This window comes from Microtus ochrogaster, linkage group LG9 (assembly GCF_000317375.1).
Source record: "Microtus ochrogaster isolate Prairie Vole_2 linkage group LG9, MicOch1.0, whole genome shotgun sequence".
NCBI classification, from domain to species: domain Eukaryota; kingdom Metazoa; phylum Chordata; class Mammalia; order Rodentia; family Cricetidae; genus Microtus; species Microtus ochrogaster.
In genome coordinates this window covers 36,179,494-36,195,139 of record NC_022034.1, presented here as the reverse complement: position 1 = coordinate 36,195,139, position 15,646 = coordinate 36,179,494, and the positions used below count along the sequence as shown (strand labels likewise).

At 35.4% G+C, this 15,646-nt stretch overlaps 1 protein-coding gene across 1 annotated transcript in view; it reads left to right on the top strand.

The window, feature by feature from the left end:
* The window catches only part of Trdn (triadin), a 117,960-nt gene that overhangs the window by 42,735 nt on the left and 59,579 nt on the right, over nt 1-15,646 (top strand). Inside the window, exon 2 of the mRNA XM_026787328.1 lies at nt 6,884-7,093. Coding sequence (XP_026643129.1) covers nt 6,884-7,093 — 210 coding nt within the window. The remainder of the gene's footprint in view (nt 1-6,883; nt 7,094-15,646) is intronic.

Genomic DNA, 15,646 nt, shown 5'->3' with positions numbered 1-15,646 from the left:
GCACTAGCTCTTGTAGACCAGGCTGGCCTCGAACTCACAGAGATCTACCTGCCTCTGCCTCCCGAGTGCTGGGATTAAAGGCGTGCGCCACCACCGCCCGGCCTTCCTTAAGTTTCTGAAAATTATACAGCAATCAGTAGAAGTCACCATGTCACCTTTTCCTACAAATACAATTTGAGATCGAAGTTTCAGGAAGACTGCTGGTGAACAATAAATTAATAAAAAAAAAGTGTAATGTTACACATGCTTTGAGGGGCAGCATCCTCACCCTGGATGTAAAGAACACCTGTTATGCTATCTCAATATTATGTGACTCCACTGGCCTAAAGGCGGCAAGGTATGTATGCTAAATTCCTTAGCAAGAGTGTCTTCCTATGAAAATACCTCTAGGAAAAATAAAGTAAAAACACACCTGAGGATAAAAAGGAACACAGAAAGCTAATGGCCTTGAAATCTTTAGCTTGGATTTATTTCTAAATGAAATCAATTGTCATTACTTAAGGATTTTTTTTTAAAATTTTGTTTTGTTGCTGTGGGTTTGCAATTCAACAACAATGGACATTTTAGTGAGATAACTGCTGGGATTCTGTGCAGCAACTCATTTGTGCAAATTTGGCTAAGAAAAAAAGGTGTCAAAAGAAAGTGCTAGAAAATTAATTCATCAAGGAAAATGATTATGCACTTATACTATTCAAACGAATTTGATAACAACAATAACAACAAATCTGCTACTGACCCTTAAGTGAAATCCATGGCATTTAGAAAACTTTTTGTAGATTCACAAAGATCTGACATACACTGCAATACTCACCTTTTCATCTGAGACTTCAGGATTCATAGCTCAACTGCCTAAAATGAACTTGATTAGCATGTGTTGGTATCTGATAGGTCATATTTGTTAATTTCCAATTCCCTAGTGTGTCATTACATTTAGTGTTGACTAACAGTTTGATTTTGAGCCTCACTGGCAAAGGGGTACCAGTCATCATTTCTCATATTTTTAATATGTAAGACAGAGTTCTATTCAAATCTATGCTTATTACTCTTAAAATATTTTAGTAGTTTTAACAACATTTAAAAAAAATCAAAGTGAAGGATTCATCTTATGTACCTAACTGTGTCTTTCCTCCCATTTAATCAGAGTTTCAAGTCCTAATCTCCAACTGCTGTTATTAGAATGAGGGAATCGGGTAGTTGGGAGGTAGCCAGGTTTAGGAAAAGTAATTAGGATGGAAAATTGAAGAGTGCAATTATTGCTTTTGCAGTAACAGATACTTAGAGGTATTGTTCTTCTCTGTTATTGAAGATGCATTGGGAAGTCAGAGAGCTGCCAGTAAGGCATGGAATCCTTACAGTAGTCCTACCACGCCATCAACACACCAACCTCCAGAAGAAAGGGAAAACGTAGTGTGCAAGTCTGTGGTTCTAATCAATTCATCCAGAGTTGACTAAGACACTGAACCCTCACAGTTTTGTAAATTCATCATTAATGCATTCATTTTTTTATGCACATACTCTGCCCCATTTGGTTTTAGGAAACTCTTCTACCCATAACCCCTTTGAAGGCTGAAAAACGTTAATGGCACCTGAGTTATCAGTTCTCACTGTCACTTTGGAAAAAATGCTACTGCTTAATAATAATGTATGCTTCATAGCAAATGACTTTGTCCATATTACTTTTAAAATCTCATTAGATTAGCTCAAGTTCAAACAAAAGGACTTGCATATCATTGATGAACAATTTATCACCGATCTACATAGGCTTACTAGTCCCCAACTAGATTATATCACAACCAGACTTAGATTGACCACCTAAAATTCTCAGCTCTTACAAGACAGAGCAGAATAGACATTTTCTTTTAATTTTTATCAGTAGCCTATCTTTCATTTCAACATTTCCTCATATCAGAAAAATGTCTCATTTGTTGCTTCATGTAAGAAGATATCATGAACAGCATATCCTCCTAGATGTAGAAATGTTGAGGTTAATATGGCATTTTAATAATTTCTTTGATCAACCGTTACAGTATTGGTTTTATCTAAGTATGTATATGAGGCTTGTTGTATAAAAAGCATTGCACCTTCTAATATGAAATTTCAGCTATCATGTTCCTAATAGATCATAACTTTACCTTTCTCATTATATTTGTCTATGAGCACTTTAATATTCCAGATTAAAATTACATTCATTTTAAAAGATTATAAAACACAAAGCACAAGGAACTGAGCTTTATGGTCCAAAACACTAAATTATATACTCATCATTGATTTTTAAGAAAAACTAAACTTCCAATAATGAGCTATCACTAAAATGAAAATAAGAATCTCAAAATATAGGGAAAACTGGGTTTCAGCTGCTAAAACACAGAGGAACACCTACCATATTCCAGAATAAGCACACTGAATAATTACACTGATGAATATGCTCAAACGTGGGTTACAAACATCCTCCTCACAGGTCGAAGGATCTTCCTGCTTTTTTAGGGACAGCTGCCATACATTCCAAGCTCACTTGCTACGATGAATGGGTCTCTTTTCTAAAGGACATCTTCCACTCATAACTTGACTAGGTCCCTTATCCTGAAACAGCCACCTTGGGATCAGAGCTTTTAGGCTATATTCTGGGGGACCCACACTTTCAGACCAAAGTAGCACAGGTGAGACTGCTTCTCCCTTGCAGATGTCAAGTGAGCTGTTTCTAAGATGCTTTAAGAAGCATCTCAAATACAGACATTGATTTTGCAACCCTCCAAAAAAATTCTTTTCACTTTAGTACCATGACAGTTCAGCCAATCGAGAAACAAAACTGAAATCCAATATTTCCTTTGAAATGTAAAAGTCATTTATGTAAAAGTTTTTGGGATTCAGAATGTTCTGACTGATGAGTTATCATGGTACAACCAGATGAAGAAGAACCTTATATCCCTAACAGAGGCAAGCAGAAACAGCAAAATAAAACTAGAGTCATCAGTATACATGCCTGTGTCTAGAAAGGTCAGGCACGTGTCTGAATCTAAAAATAACTTGATCCATTGGTTGATCTCCAGATCCTGAGTATCCATCTTTTTTGAGTATATCTCTATGGTGGACTTGAGAGCCATTACAGGTTATACTCACAACTTTGAAACAGAAAAGTAATGTCTTATGACTCTTTCACAGAAAAAAAAATGAGTCATGGGGTATTTATACCACCTCTCATAGTCATGAACTACAATCTGAGTAGACAAACTTGGTTTAAAAGTTTGTTCTCACAGTTGGTGATGCAGAACTGGCCTTCATTTTACCCTCAGCATTAGAGGAAAAAACACTTACCCAATAGAAGAAATGTATTGATATTGAGGAGTTGGGATCATACTCTCTTTGTTTTGTTTTGTTTTTTAGAGAAAGAAAGAGAGAGAAATAACATGAAGTTGTGTAGGTAGGGAGAGAGTTCTGGAGGCTCTGAAAGTAGTTTGGAGAAGGCCAAGAGTATGATCAAAATATATTTATGAAATAAGATTAAATATAACTACTTATGTACTTCTACCTTACTAGATAAAGTTACCAAAATGTCTTCTATAATTTCTTTATAATTATCATCCCCTCCTAAAAGTCATAGAAAATGGTATTAATGTAAATATGAGATTTTAATTGAATTCGGAAGAGAATCAGGTTCTAGTTTGTTATAAAAGTAATTCTCTCTCCAAAAAGGATTAATGATTTTGTATTTGACTCAAATATCTAGACTTTGTGTTTTAAAAATACTTGTTTTCTTATGTGTCAGAAATATTAATATATTGATGAGAATATATAACTATTTTAGCATAGATCATTATTGACTGTTTCCATAAATTGAATTTCTCATTAGTGTCTTTTAGTTTTTATATACTTACAGAAAATTATAATTAACTCATGCCAATTCTCTATATGATAAATATACATTCTACAAATGCTACTTACATTGTTAAAAGATAGATATTTGTAACCTTTTCAACTGTACCTGTAAAATGACTCTTTCAAGAGATTCTTCTAAAAAAATTCTTAAGTTTTATAGTCAAACAGAGAAAACTCATTCTAATAGGAGATTGTGAATTATGGTTTCAGATTATTTTAGGAAGGCATATAATACCCCTCTTCATTGATCTCCAAATTTTAAAGAAATATATTGTGTTTCATAAATCACATCTCATGCAGAAATGAAAGTTCATAATGCTTTTATATAATGAAAAATGTAGTGCTTTGCTGATACCAATCTGTAACCTGGGCATATCTCCCTGAGATTCTTGCCAAGCTTTATATTGCTGGTCCTGCACAGGAACAAAAAGGGGCAAGTGCAACTGGCAGTTTTTTTCAAGTGGTCAATAAGGCATAGGGAGGTTAAGTGACTCGCACCAGGAAGTTTCTGATTTATTTTCCCATGTGCAGTTTGATTGCAGCCATCTTTGGGACCCATGTATAAGGTACTTCATATTCTGTTTTACCACCCAGAGCCACATTGGTTCTGCACTCAGACTTGCTTCTTTTGAACAAGATTCCTTATAGCAATCAAAATAACCCAAACAGCTGCAATTTTAAAGTAGGCAAGAACAGCAGCCTGACTTCTCGGCTCCAAGTCTGAAGTGCCAAGTTTCCGGACGTGAAGCCCGTGACAAGCTGCTCGGTCACATTTACCTCTCATTCTTTCCAGAACGTCAATAACTTGCTCATGACATCTTTAAAGTGCTTCTCAAACATGAACTAATCTCAGATTACACAAGCCGATCTTTGAATTTATCTTAACCAGCTGTCAAGGAGGGCAATTTTGTGTCCACTCTATTTTCTGCCTCTTGGCTTTGTGTAGCTCCTGTAGCAAATTTGAATGGAAAATGAAAAGTACAGTTTAGGGTGCTTTCTGACAAAGGTGAGTAACTTGTTTTTGGCCAGATAACCATCTGATGACTGTCAGGTTGTTGTTTTCTCATTGGACATGTGGCATAAATTTCCATAACACTTTGAGCTTTGCTTAATTTTTATATGGAAAATTTGACAGTGTGAATGCGAAAAATTAAAAAGGATAATGAAATTAGTAAAGTAGGGTTCACTTTATCATTTTAATCTGTTTGAAAATTCTACCATAGCTTTATTATCAGAATTAGAAAGTGCATTAAAGTTCAGAACTTCTACTGATTCTTAAAAACTGTGAAAAATTCATATTACCATTGTGAACTCACGTTGCTTCTTGGGCTTGTATTTCCTTCTTTGTTCTTGATTAAAAAGGAAAATTTATCTCTATTTAAATTTTCTACATTTTAAACACGTGATGTGAAGAATCTAGAAATTGGAGCCAAATCTCTTTAAGCTTACACATGCTTTGGGAAGAAGCCACGCAGGTTGCTGCAGCGTTGTCTGCAGCTGCTCTTCCCGCACTCCCCGACTTGCTCAAGTGCGGCTGAAGTGCAGAAGCAGTTCTGTAGGAGTCACAGAAAGCTTTCCAGAGGTTAAAATACTGGAGATTAGCAACATATCAACTTTCAGGTAGGCTTCTCCTAAACACTCATAATTCATTTACTCTCCTGAAAATCATTATTCTGAAGGTTTGATTCACTTGTGGCCTCACTTGGGTCTTAAATCTCATTTCAAAGCACTCCAATCATTCATCCATTTCAGAACTACCATTAGGAGTGATGGGAATTTGGCACAAAAATCAATGAGAGGATATGATGTGAATTCTTTCAAATTTTTTCTTCTTTGAGTACACTTCAAATACAGCTTATGAAATCTGTTTTTAAAGGTAGTAGTCCATCTTGCTATCATTTCCACTAAATTGAGTTCATGAACTTGAAGCATGTAGCTCCATAGTTTCCCCTATTTAAAAGGAAGTCTGGCAATGTGATTGCTAATATATATCAAAAGCCATTTTGAAAATCTTATTTAAATCATCTCACCATGGGTGCCCTTGATTAACATTTTAACCTTTTGAAAATCTAAAACGTTATTGACCGTTTTAACATAAAAATTCCTTACTCCTTGTGCAATTGCGCCCTATTTGAGCAATATACTGATATGCATTTTTGACCATACTTTGGTCATATTTTTGACCAACACTTAAAGAATATTTTATGAACTAAAATTGGACCATAATCATCACTGCGTACACATCTGTTTCAAGAGCCCATACTTTATTTTCTAGTTAAAAAAATTATTATACTGAAGTATTTATACCACTTATTCTATATTGATTAGCTAAAAGCAAATGAAAGTATGATTATAACTTCTTACAAACAAATAACCATATTTACACAATTAAATTTATCTAGAGAAAATTAGAAAAAAAGAACATTTTAACATTGGATGGTGAGGTTTAAAATGATACATTTGACTTTTGCTTATAACTTTGCTATCTCATATATTTTGTGTATTGTGATGTGAGTTATAAATTCTTAAAATCAAGTTAATTGATATTCTAAGATCTCCCAACATTACTTTTAGTTCTGTGTACTTACCAGAAATATAGTGATGTCATTGAGGACCAGTTAGGCAATTAAGCAGGATATCAATAAAAATTTCATCCATTTGAATTACTTTATCACTAATTTTTATTCTCTCCTTAAGAGGACTTTTTTTCACTTGCTTTCTAAACTTCAAGGGAAGGAAAATCAAAGGTCATAGTAATAAAAGCATCTTAGCCCCCAATTTCACAGTTGCTTCGAATAGTGAGAATGGAAAATGGCACTGGAGATGAAGACCGCTGACCACTTAAGCCCCCAGGTTTCAGGATAAAATGCTGAAAGTGGGGTAATGTGATGATGAGCTGTGGATTATTATCTTGCATTACACAATATGTTCTGCTATAGAAAATAGCATCAAGAGTTCAATAGTCTGTGTTACTTACTTTCTTATGTTTGTTTTCTGGGTGCGTGACTAGGAAATGCATCTACAACCACAACTGTGATAGACAACAAAAATGGGTCTCTGCCCAAGTCCCCTGGAAAGGTGCTGAAGAGGACTGTCACCGAAGACATCGTGACCACCTTCAGCTCCCCTGCAGCCTGGCTTCTGGTCATCGCTCTGATAATCACATGGTCAGCTGTGGCAATTGTCATGTTTGACTTAGTGGATTACAAAAACTTTTCAGGTAAGAAGCATTGCATTTGGACTTTAAATCAAAGGAAAAAAATGTTCTTCTAATGTGTGGGATCGTTTCTCTCCAGCCCAATCTAGTGTGAAAAATTAAACACATGCTGATGTCTGGGCATCACTGCAGTCAGTTTTTTCTGTTCCCTTTCTTGGTCTATTGTGTTCACTGATTAGAAAATGCAATCAATGTCCTCATCTTTAAAGCGTCTTGGAGGCTAAATGATTAAAAAGCCTGGTAGTGATTTGTCTTTGAAGCTGATTTAATCAACTATTAAGGAAGAATAACTTAGGGGTTTCACACTTGACAAAATAAAGACTATATTAAATAACTTTGGATTAGCAAGATCTTTGGAAATATTTCTAAGGCTCACTGACACGTGCTCTCAAGTTTCTTTTCAGACGTACTCGCTCCTCCTACTAAGGTGCCTATTTTCAGTCTCTGAAAGTGAAGAAGGTAAAGAGGATTTTATCAGAGTTGCCCATAATGAGTAACTACATCTTCATTGTCCACATGTCCCTTATGTGTTTGGAGCAGAGCAGCAATAATACAAGTGATAAAAGATAGATTTTTATTATGGACATTCAGTCTTATGATTCTTTGTTCATCTCTTTGTTCACAGGTATCTTTTACTTTGAAATTGTATATATCTACCTCCACAACTGACACGGATCTTAAATTCTCTGTTGATTCGTATTTCCTGGTAGAGAGAAATTATTTGTGTGCTCAGTATATATTCCATGAGTAGGTGAACGGATTTATGCCCATTACTGTTTACCACTAGCGAAGATATTTCATGATCATCTTAATGTGCTCTTCATACACATTCTCGTCTCCCTACTTTCTCTTTGATTCCATTGGCAGTAGGGCCTTTAGCATCTGGACACAGACAATTGGAGTCACTGTGTTCATGATTTCTCTCCTCATGAAATTTTAGTCATTCAATAATTACTTACCAAGAACCTGCTATTTGTACCTGACAATTGATATGCTAGAAAAGACAAAACTGCAATATAAATATTATAACATCATAGATGTCTACTATTTGAGTTTATGGAAACAGAGGCATTACTGACATGATTTCTGCCAGGTATATCTATGGTAGTTGGACTATGTTTGGCATCATTTACCAGAGATATAAAACCAAAGTACCAGCCAAACAGAGCCATAGGTTTCTGCTCTAATAGGTAATGCATTTACTGTATTTTTTCATATTTTTAAAGAAAATGAAGTTGTAGTCTCTGTAATTTAAAATGACAGATTTTAAGTGAAAAATATTTGGTTATAATATTCCAGAAAACTGACTATCACTAAGTCTAAATGGACTGTAGCATTGTATATATCTTTTCCATTCAAACATAATTTCATTTACTTTAACCTCAAAACTAAATATGACCATAAAACATACATAATTCATTTTATAGAATATATTTTGAAGATCTTTAGTTCAATCTAATATCTATAAGTTAATTCCATAAGCAGACACAAAAATTTATTCCATAAAATACAAAGCTACCTTCAATTAAGTTTTCAGACTAGACAACACAAATGTTGGAAATATTTTCCATGGAGCTACAGTCATCAAGTGTTATGAATGGTTACCTGTTATAGGTTTCCTTATCTGATGGTTAATGAATGTTTCAGTAAGTCTTCAATATGAAGCATAGCTGCTCTATGAAGTTTCTTTCTTATGATGCCTACATTTGTTAAAGACAAAACCAGCCATCCCCACAAGAAGACCCTGAGAATCCTTCACAGACTATGCTTTCTCTGTAAACACAAATGACTTTTAAATGTGAGCTTTCATATCAGTGACACCTTATCTATATTATACTTCACACTTACGTCTATTTTCAGAGAACTTAGGAAATTTTATACCATCCTCATCAGTCCCTACCCATTCGTAAATCCCTAAAGACATCTTCATTATGTGAACATCTGAAAAAGCCATGTTTTCACTGTTGCCTAAGCACAGCAAAGACCTTGTATGAAATTCAAGCCCTTATCTTAGCTCTTCATTTTGATCTTGTAATTTAGTGCACATATCCAATTTCTCAACCATATTTATTTCTTACCTGCTCAACCTAGGCAAACACAAACTTTTCTTTCTTGCTGTCCATGTACAATGAAGTTTTCCCAGCTCCCAACTCTTGTAGAACTATCATGATGGTTAGTAGTTAAGAATGAGGATTCTGGTGCCTCATTTATTTGCTTTCATAGAACATGCTACTTGATAACTCTTTGATAATGGGAAAAGATAACCACTCTTGGCCTCAGTTTTTACAGCTACAAGGTGGGGATTGTGAAAATATCTAAATTATGGGGTTATATGAAATAGTTCTTCAAAAGAAGGTAGAAAGAACAAATTTGTCATAAATATTCCATTCTATGAGTGGAGATTTTTATTCACTTTTATATAGAAAATGTTTATTCATGCTTCATGACATATTCCTTTTTTGTTGATGGACCCTGTAATGTGATAAGAATAACATACTATATTATATTTCCTTTCTTCTGGTACTATATCGATCCATTTGTCTAAATGAATTAGTACAATGTACTAGAAATATCAGTTGACGTGACTGTATCATCCAGAAACCTAAACATTTTCAAGAAAAAGATTGTTTTGTTCCTGTGTGAATGTCAGTCACATAGGAAGTCTTTTGAAGCATATTACTTAAGGAAATACATAATTCTGTTGTTTTGAGATTGAAACTACATTTTACAAGATGAAGAAATGTACATATATAATTTTATTTCATTTAGTTGAAACTTGTTGAGCTTGACCTTGGGAATTAGGGTATTAACAAAGTTAGAGAATTCTACTGCCTTTAGAAAAGACAGTTATTCATGAGTAACAAATTGCTTCAAAAGTAAAAGCCTTAATAAAGTCACACAAATTTATTGTCTGTGGGTCAGAAATTTGGAAGTGGTTTATATAGGTGACTGTGTCCTAAGTTCTATCCTGAGACTGCAGTAAAAATATTGGCAGAGAAGGCACTTGATGAAAGATTGATGTGAATGGTGCTATTTGCAATATGCCTCATGCATTAGACTGTTGGCAATGGTGTCTCCACATCAAGGTAGATGGTGCCACAGAGACAGCAAAGAGCAGAGAAGGAGTCACAGTCTCCTTGTGTTCTAGTTTTAGAAATATGATTTTTCATTTCTGCAAAATTCTTTTAGTTTCATAGGATGACTTTACTGTGTGTTTTTCCTAGGTGTCTGGACTGTCCATCCTCTGGACCTGGCCCTCCAGTCAGTATCAGCTGTGGGCTCCCTCTCATACCATGGGTCTTAGGTTAGACCAGTCATTGGTTAGCCACTCCCACAATTTCTTTGTCACTTTCACCCCAGCACATCTTGTAGGTAGGACAAATTATAGGTCAAAGCTTATGTGCCTGGGTTGCTGTCCCTGTCCCTCCACTGGAAGTCTTGCCTGGTTCTAAGATATGGGCAGTTCAGGCCACATATACCCTATTGCTGGAAGTCTTTGCTGGGGTCACTTTCATAGATTCCTGGGAGTTTCCATTATACTAGGTTTCTACCTCTCCCAGAAATGCTCCCCCTAATTCCAGTTGTCTCTCCCTCCATTCTCAATCTGATCCCTCCTGTTCCCCTTCCCATCTGCCCCCACTCCACCAACAATATCTATTCTATTTCACTTTTGCAGTTAAATCCCAGGGCCTGTCTTGTTACTTAGCCTCTCTGGATCTGAGGATTGTAGCATGATTGTGCTTTACTTTACAGCTAATAGTCACTTATAAGTGAGTACCTACCATGTTTGTCTTTTTGTTCAATCCATTTGCAAATTTCATTATGTCTATTTTTAAATAGCTAAGAAATACTCCATTGTGTCCATTCTTTGGGTGAGGGATATCTAAGTTGTTTCCAGGTTCTAGCTATTACAAATAATGTAGCTATGAACATAGTTGAAAGAGTGTCTTTGTGGTGTGATTGGGCATCTTTTGGGTATATGCCCAAGAGTGGTATAGGTGGGTCTTGGGATAGATTGATTTATAATTATCTGAGAAACTGCCATAATGTTTTCCAAAGTGGCTGTACAAGTTTGCATTCCCATCATAAATGAAGAAGTGTTTCCTTTGCTCCACATCCTCTCCAACATTCCATCTTCTACCTGTCAAAATGGCTAAGATCATTCACCCAGTTCTTAAGAATCTTTTAATGATTGATCACAAGAAAAAATTACTTCGATAAGATATTTAAAGAATAAAAACTACCTTATAATTTCAGTAATGCTTTTAATTGATATAATTTAAACGTTTATGAGCAAGTAGTATGTATGTATCCATGATGAGTCTTTATACTACCCTAATACACTTTGAATATGTAATCATTAATATTTTCTGAACATGACTAGCAGCAGAAGGAAGCATATTGCTGTTTATATTAAAGGCCAAATGGCTGTGACTGTGTCAAGTTACTCTCTCGGGATTTTTAAGTATTGATAAATACTGTGAAACCATTAGAATGTGTTCAAAGAGAAAGGAAAATTTATTTCCATTAAATAGATACTGTGCTGACTTCAGGGAAAGAATTTTCAACCAGCAACTTTCCTAACTTCTCATTTTCAGAATTTGATCCAATTTGCCCATGGAACACAAGCAAATAACCTTTACACTAATATGAGTAGGAAGTTCCTTTTCCTTATCTGAGATAGAGAAAGTATCCCACTTTCTTTTCTTCAAAATGTATTATTTGGATTATTCACTATAATGAAGACAAATTTTAGGACACAGAATATAAACAGATTGGAAAAGTATTTCAGCTCTCCTTGATTTCTAGCTAAATGCAAAGGCTAAAAAATTTTCAGATTAACTCTGGGTGTCTGTCTGTGTTGGAATCAGCAGAAACCACTTTACCTGGTACAGAACAGGGATTATAATAGTAAAGTTTATGAATACTGAGAACTGGCTAAGCATGTTATAGAGTGCTGTTGATCGTGTCTGCTGTAGAGTGGAAAGTCAGCATGCAAGAGGTGAAAGGTCAGATGGAAACAAAGTAGAAAAGAGGAAGGACAGATTGTAACCTTCATTTCTTTCTCACCAGCTCAAGTGGAAATGATTTAGGTGAGTTATTGGTCTTGAAACGCTGTGCCATGCTTTAGAGATATGTGAAGGAGACATCCCAGCAGGAACTATAGACCAGGCATGGTTTTGCTACATAGGGCTGGCCAAGAAACTAGGGAAACTGAAAAGAAACACCCAGTACCAACCTTCAGAGGGCAAACAATGGCTACAGATTACCTCTTACATTTGCCTTCTTTTTTCCAACTCCCAAGAGTTACCAGGAAATTTCTACCTAGGGAAATTTGAGGAAATGTAGCTCTAATTTATTTTCCACACCTGAGATATCTATATAGCTTAATAATCCAAAACAGAATGCTCCTGAAAGAGAAACGGAGACCTATTAATAGTTACAAGAGGAGAAAAGCCAGCATTCAAGATGTAGGATCACCCTGCTGTCATGCTCATTGCCTTTACATCTCCCCTGGAAAAAAGAATGCTGACAGAAACTGCTGAGGAATAAAAGGAATTTGTTCTCTTAGTGACAAAGGCTGGATTCTCAGGAAGGTTGCTGCAAGTCTGACTCAAGCTTCTGCCAACAAATCAATAAGCCCTTAAAAAAGCAGGCTTAGCTGATAATTTGCAGTTCTCCGAGGACTAAAATTACTGCACTTGATTGAAATTTCTTACAAATACATTCTGTTATTAATGATGGGATAGGTTTCTTTAAATAATAACAAATGTAAACAAATAATGTTTGTTAAGACATCGCTTATGATGTTCCACTGGCTTGGAGTATGTAGGGAAGATTATGTTGTTGGTAATTTTAGATATTTTACTCTTTTGGCTTTTGGTGGAGCCTACCAACCTGCTCTCAAATAAATTACACATGGAAGCTTATTCTTAATTATGAATGCCCAGCCTTTGGTTGGCTTGTTTCTTGTCGGCTTTCCTTAAATTATCCCATCTATATGGCCTCAGGGCTTTTATCTTCTCTATTTTAGTATACCTTTTCCTTCCCTCTTACTCCATGTATGGCTGCGTAGCTGGGTAGATGTGTAGCTGGGTGGCTGGGTAGCTGGCCCTTGAACTCCTCCTCCTCCCCCTCTTGTTGCCAGATTCTTTTCTCCAGACTTCTTCTCATATTTATCCTCTTTGCCGGACAGCCATGCCTGTTTCTCTCTCCTGCTTCGCTATTGGCCATTGAGCTTTTCAATTAGACCATTAGGTGTTTTAGACAGGTAAAGTAACACAGCTTCACAGAGTTAAACAAAAGCAAAATAAACAAAAGTGACACACCTTAAAATAATAATCTACAACAAGATTATATTTGAGCCTTTCTTGCACAAAAACAAAGGTCGCAATCTACTATCCTTACCACAGCAGGGAAACATCATCATACGCTGGATCAAGGTGTCTATCACTATTCAGAAAAGTTCCCAAATGCCCCATAAAACATATTCATTTCAAAACACAGACTGGTAATTAGAAGAAAATGATGTACATGAAGAATGTATGCCTGCACAAAGGAGGCAATCACTCTTAAAACATAATGTGAATTTGAACCCTGTTAGGAGGAAATAAGATCAGTAATCTGAGAAGAAAGATGGCAATGATGTGATGATATAAGCATCAATTTATTATGAAAGTCTTGCAGACACCCCTCAAATGTGCCTTTTAAATAGATTTTCTAATGAGGTATGCCATTTATCTATTGCTCTGGAAATTAATTCCCGTGAAGTTTTCCCTTTTCTTGGCACTAATCCCAGTTAAGCAGGTGCACTGCTTGTTAGGATGGGAGTTTAACAGAGTGAAATTATTTTGGGGGAACTCTCCAATTTAGTTCCAAAGTACAAGAGTACAAGTTTAACTTATATCTCCCTGTCTACCAATCATCTCTTTCTCTCTCTCTCTCGCTTTCTCACTCCTTTTCTCTCTATCTCTCTCCCCCATCTCTCTCTTGCTTGCTTTCTATCCACCCAACATCTATTTATTCACCTACTTATGAATTATCTATCTATCTATCTATCTATCTATCTATCTATCTATCTATCATCTATCTATCTATCTATCATCTATCTATCCATCCATCCATCATCTTCTCTTTATATATCTAGGTACAAATCATCTCATCTATATATCCATCTCTTCACTGATTATCTAACTTTTCTATCAAATCTAATCTGTCTTATCATATCATCTGTATCTTTCTATATATGTCTTTTCTGTCTATCTTTTATCTAGTTGCATATCTAACTTAGCTGCGTATAAAGAAGCATTTGTTTCTGTATGTACATGTATATATACACACACACTCACACACACATATTTGGGATGAGTGCATGAATGCAACAAATTTTTAGACTTTATCAACTCTTATGTGTAATGGGATTGAAAGAATATCTGTTATTTTGTGTGCATTGTTCTGTATTCAAATCATATCTTAAAGTTCACATTTTTTGCCAGTGTCCCAGACTATCTTGTTCTTTGGGCCACTGTGACTAAAAGTATGTATTACCCGGATCTCTATACTTAGAAATTCACTTAGAAGCAAGGGTTCTATAATCCAATGATCCCTATTAGATAAGAACTTAAAGATACTTCATATAATGAGGTAAAAGATAATAAAAAGGCTGTTCATTTCAAATATACACTTTTTTTCTTTTTCTTTTTTTTTCTTTGGTTTTTGAGACAAGATTTCTGTGTGTAGTTTCGTAACCTGTCCTGGCACTCATTCTGTAGACCTGGCTGGCCTTGAACTTTCAGAGGTACAACTGTCTCTGCCTCTCCAGTGCTGGGATTAAAGGTGTGTGCCACCACCACCCAATTTAAATATGCACTTTTAACCTAAGATTATATAATTCCTATATTTTTCGTATTGAAATATTTTTGTTCAAGTTATGGTAAAACTATATTTAATTTATTATTTTAAAAGGGAAAGTGGAGCATTTTATGTGCCATAGGTAATGATTTGCTGAATCAAGATATTTAATAATATAACACATTGAATTTTGTCTTGTTTTATTTATTTTTTTGAGACAAGATTTAACAATGTAGCTCCAGATGCCCTGGAACTCACTTTGTAGACCATACTAGCATCAGATTCATAGATATCCACCTGCCTCTGCCTCTCAAGAGCTGGAATTAAAGTCATGTGCACCATGCCAAGTTCAAACATTGAGATTTTTAAATATAAATATTATTATACATTAAACCATATACTGAAACTCATTTTTTTGAAAGTTTGGTTGTCATGCATCATTTAATGCTGTTTAGGGAAACCTTTCCATAACTTTAACACATATGGCCATTATTGATGTGGAATTCCCCTTTGTATGCTGTAAAATGGTTATTACCATTGGCTAATAAAGCATCTGCTTTGGGCCTATGGCATCACTATTGGGCAAGGTGGGAATTCCAAGCAGATATGATAGAGGAGAAAAGAAGGCAGAATCAGGGAGTGGCCATGTATCCACTGAAGGAGACAGATGCCTGGGAACCTTACTGGTAAACCACAAGCCTTGTG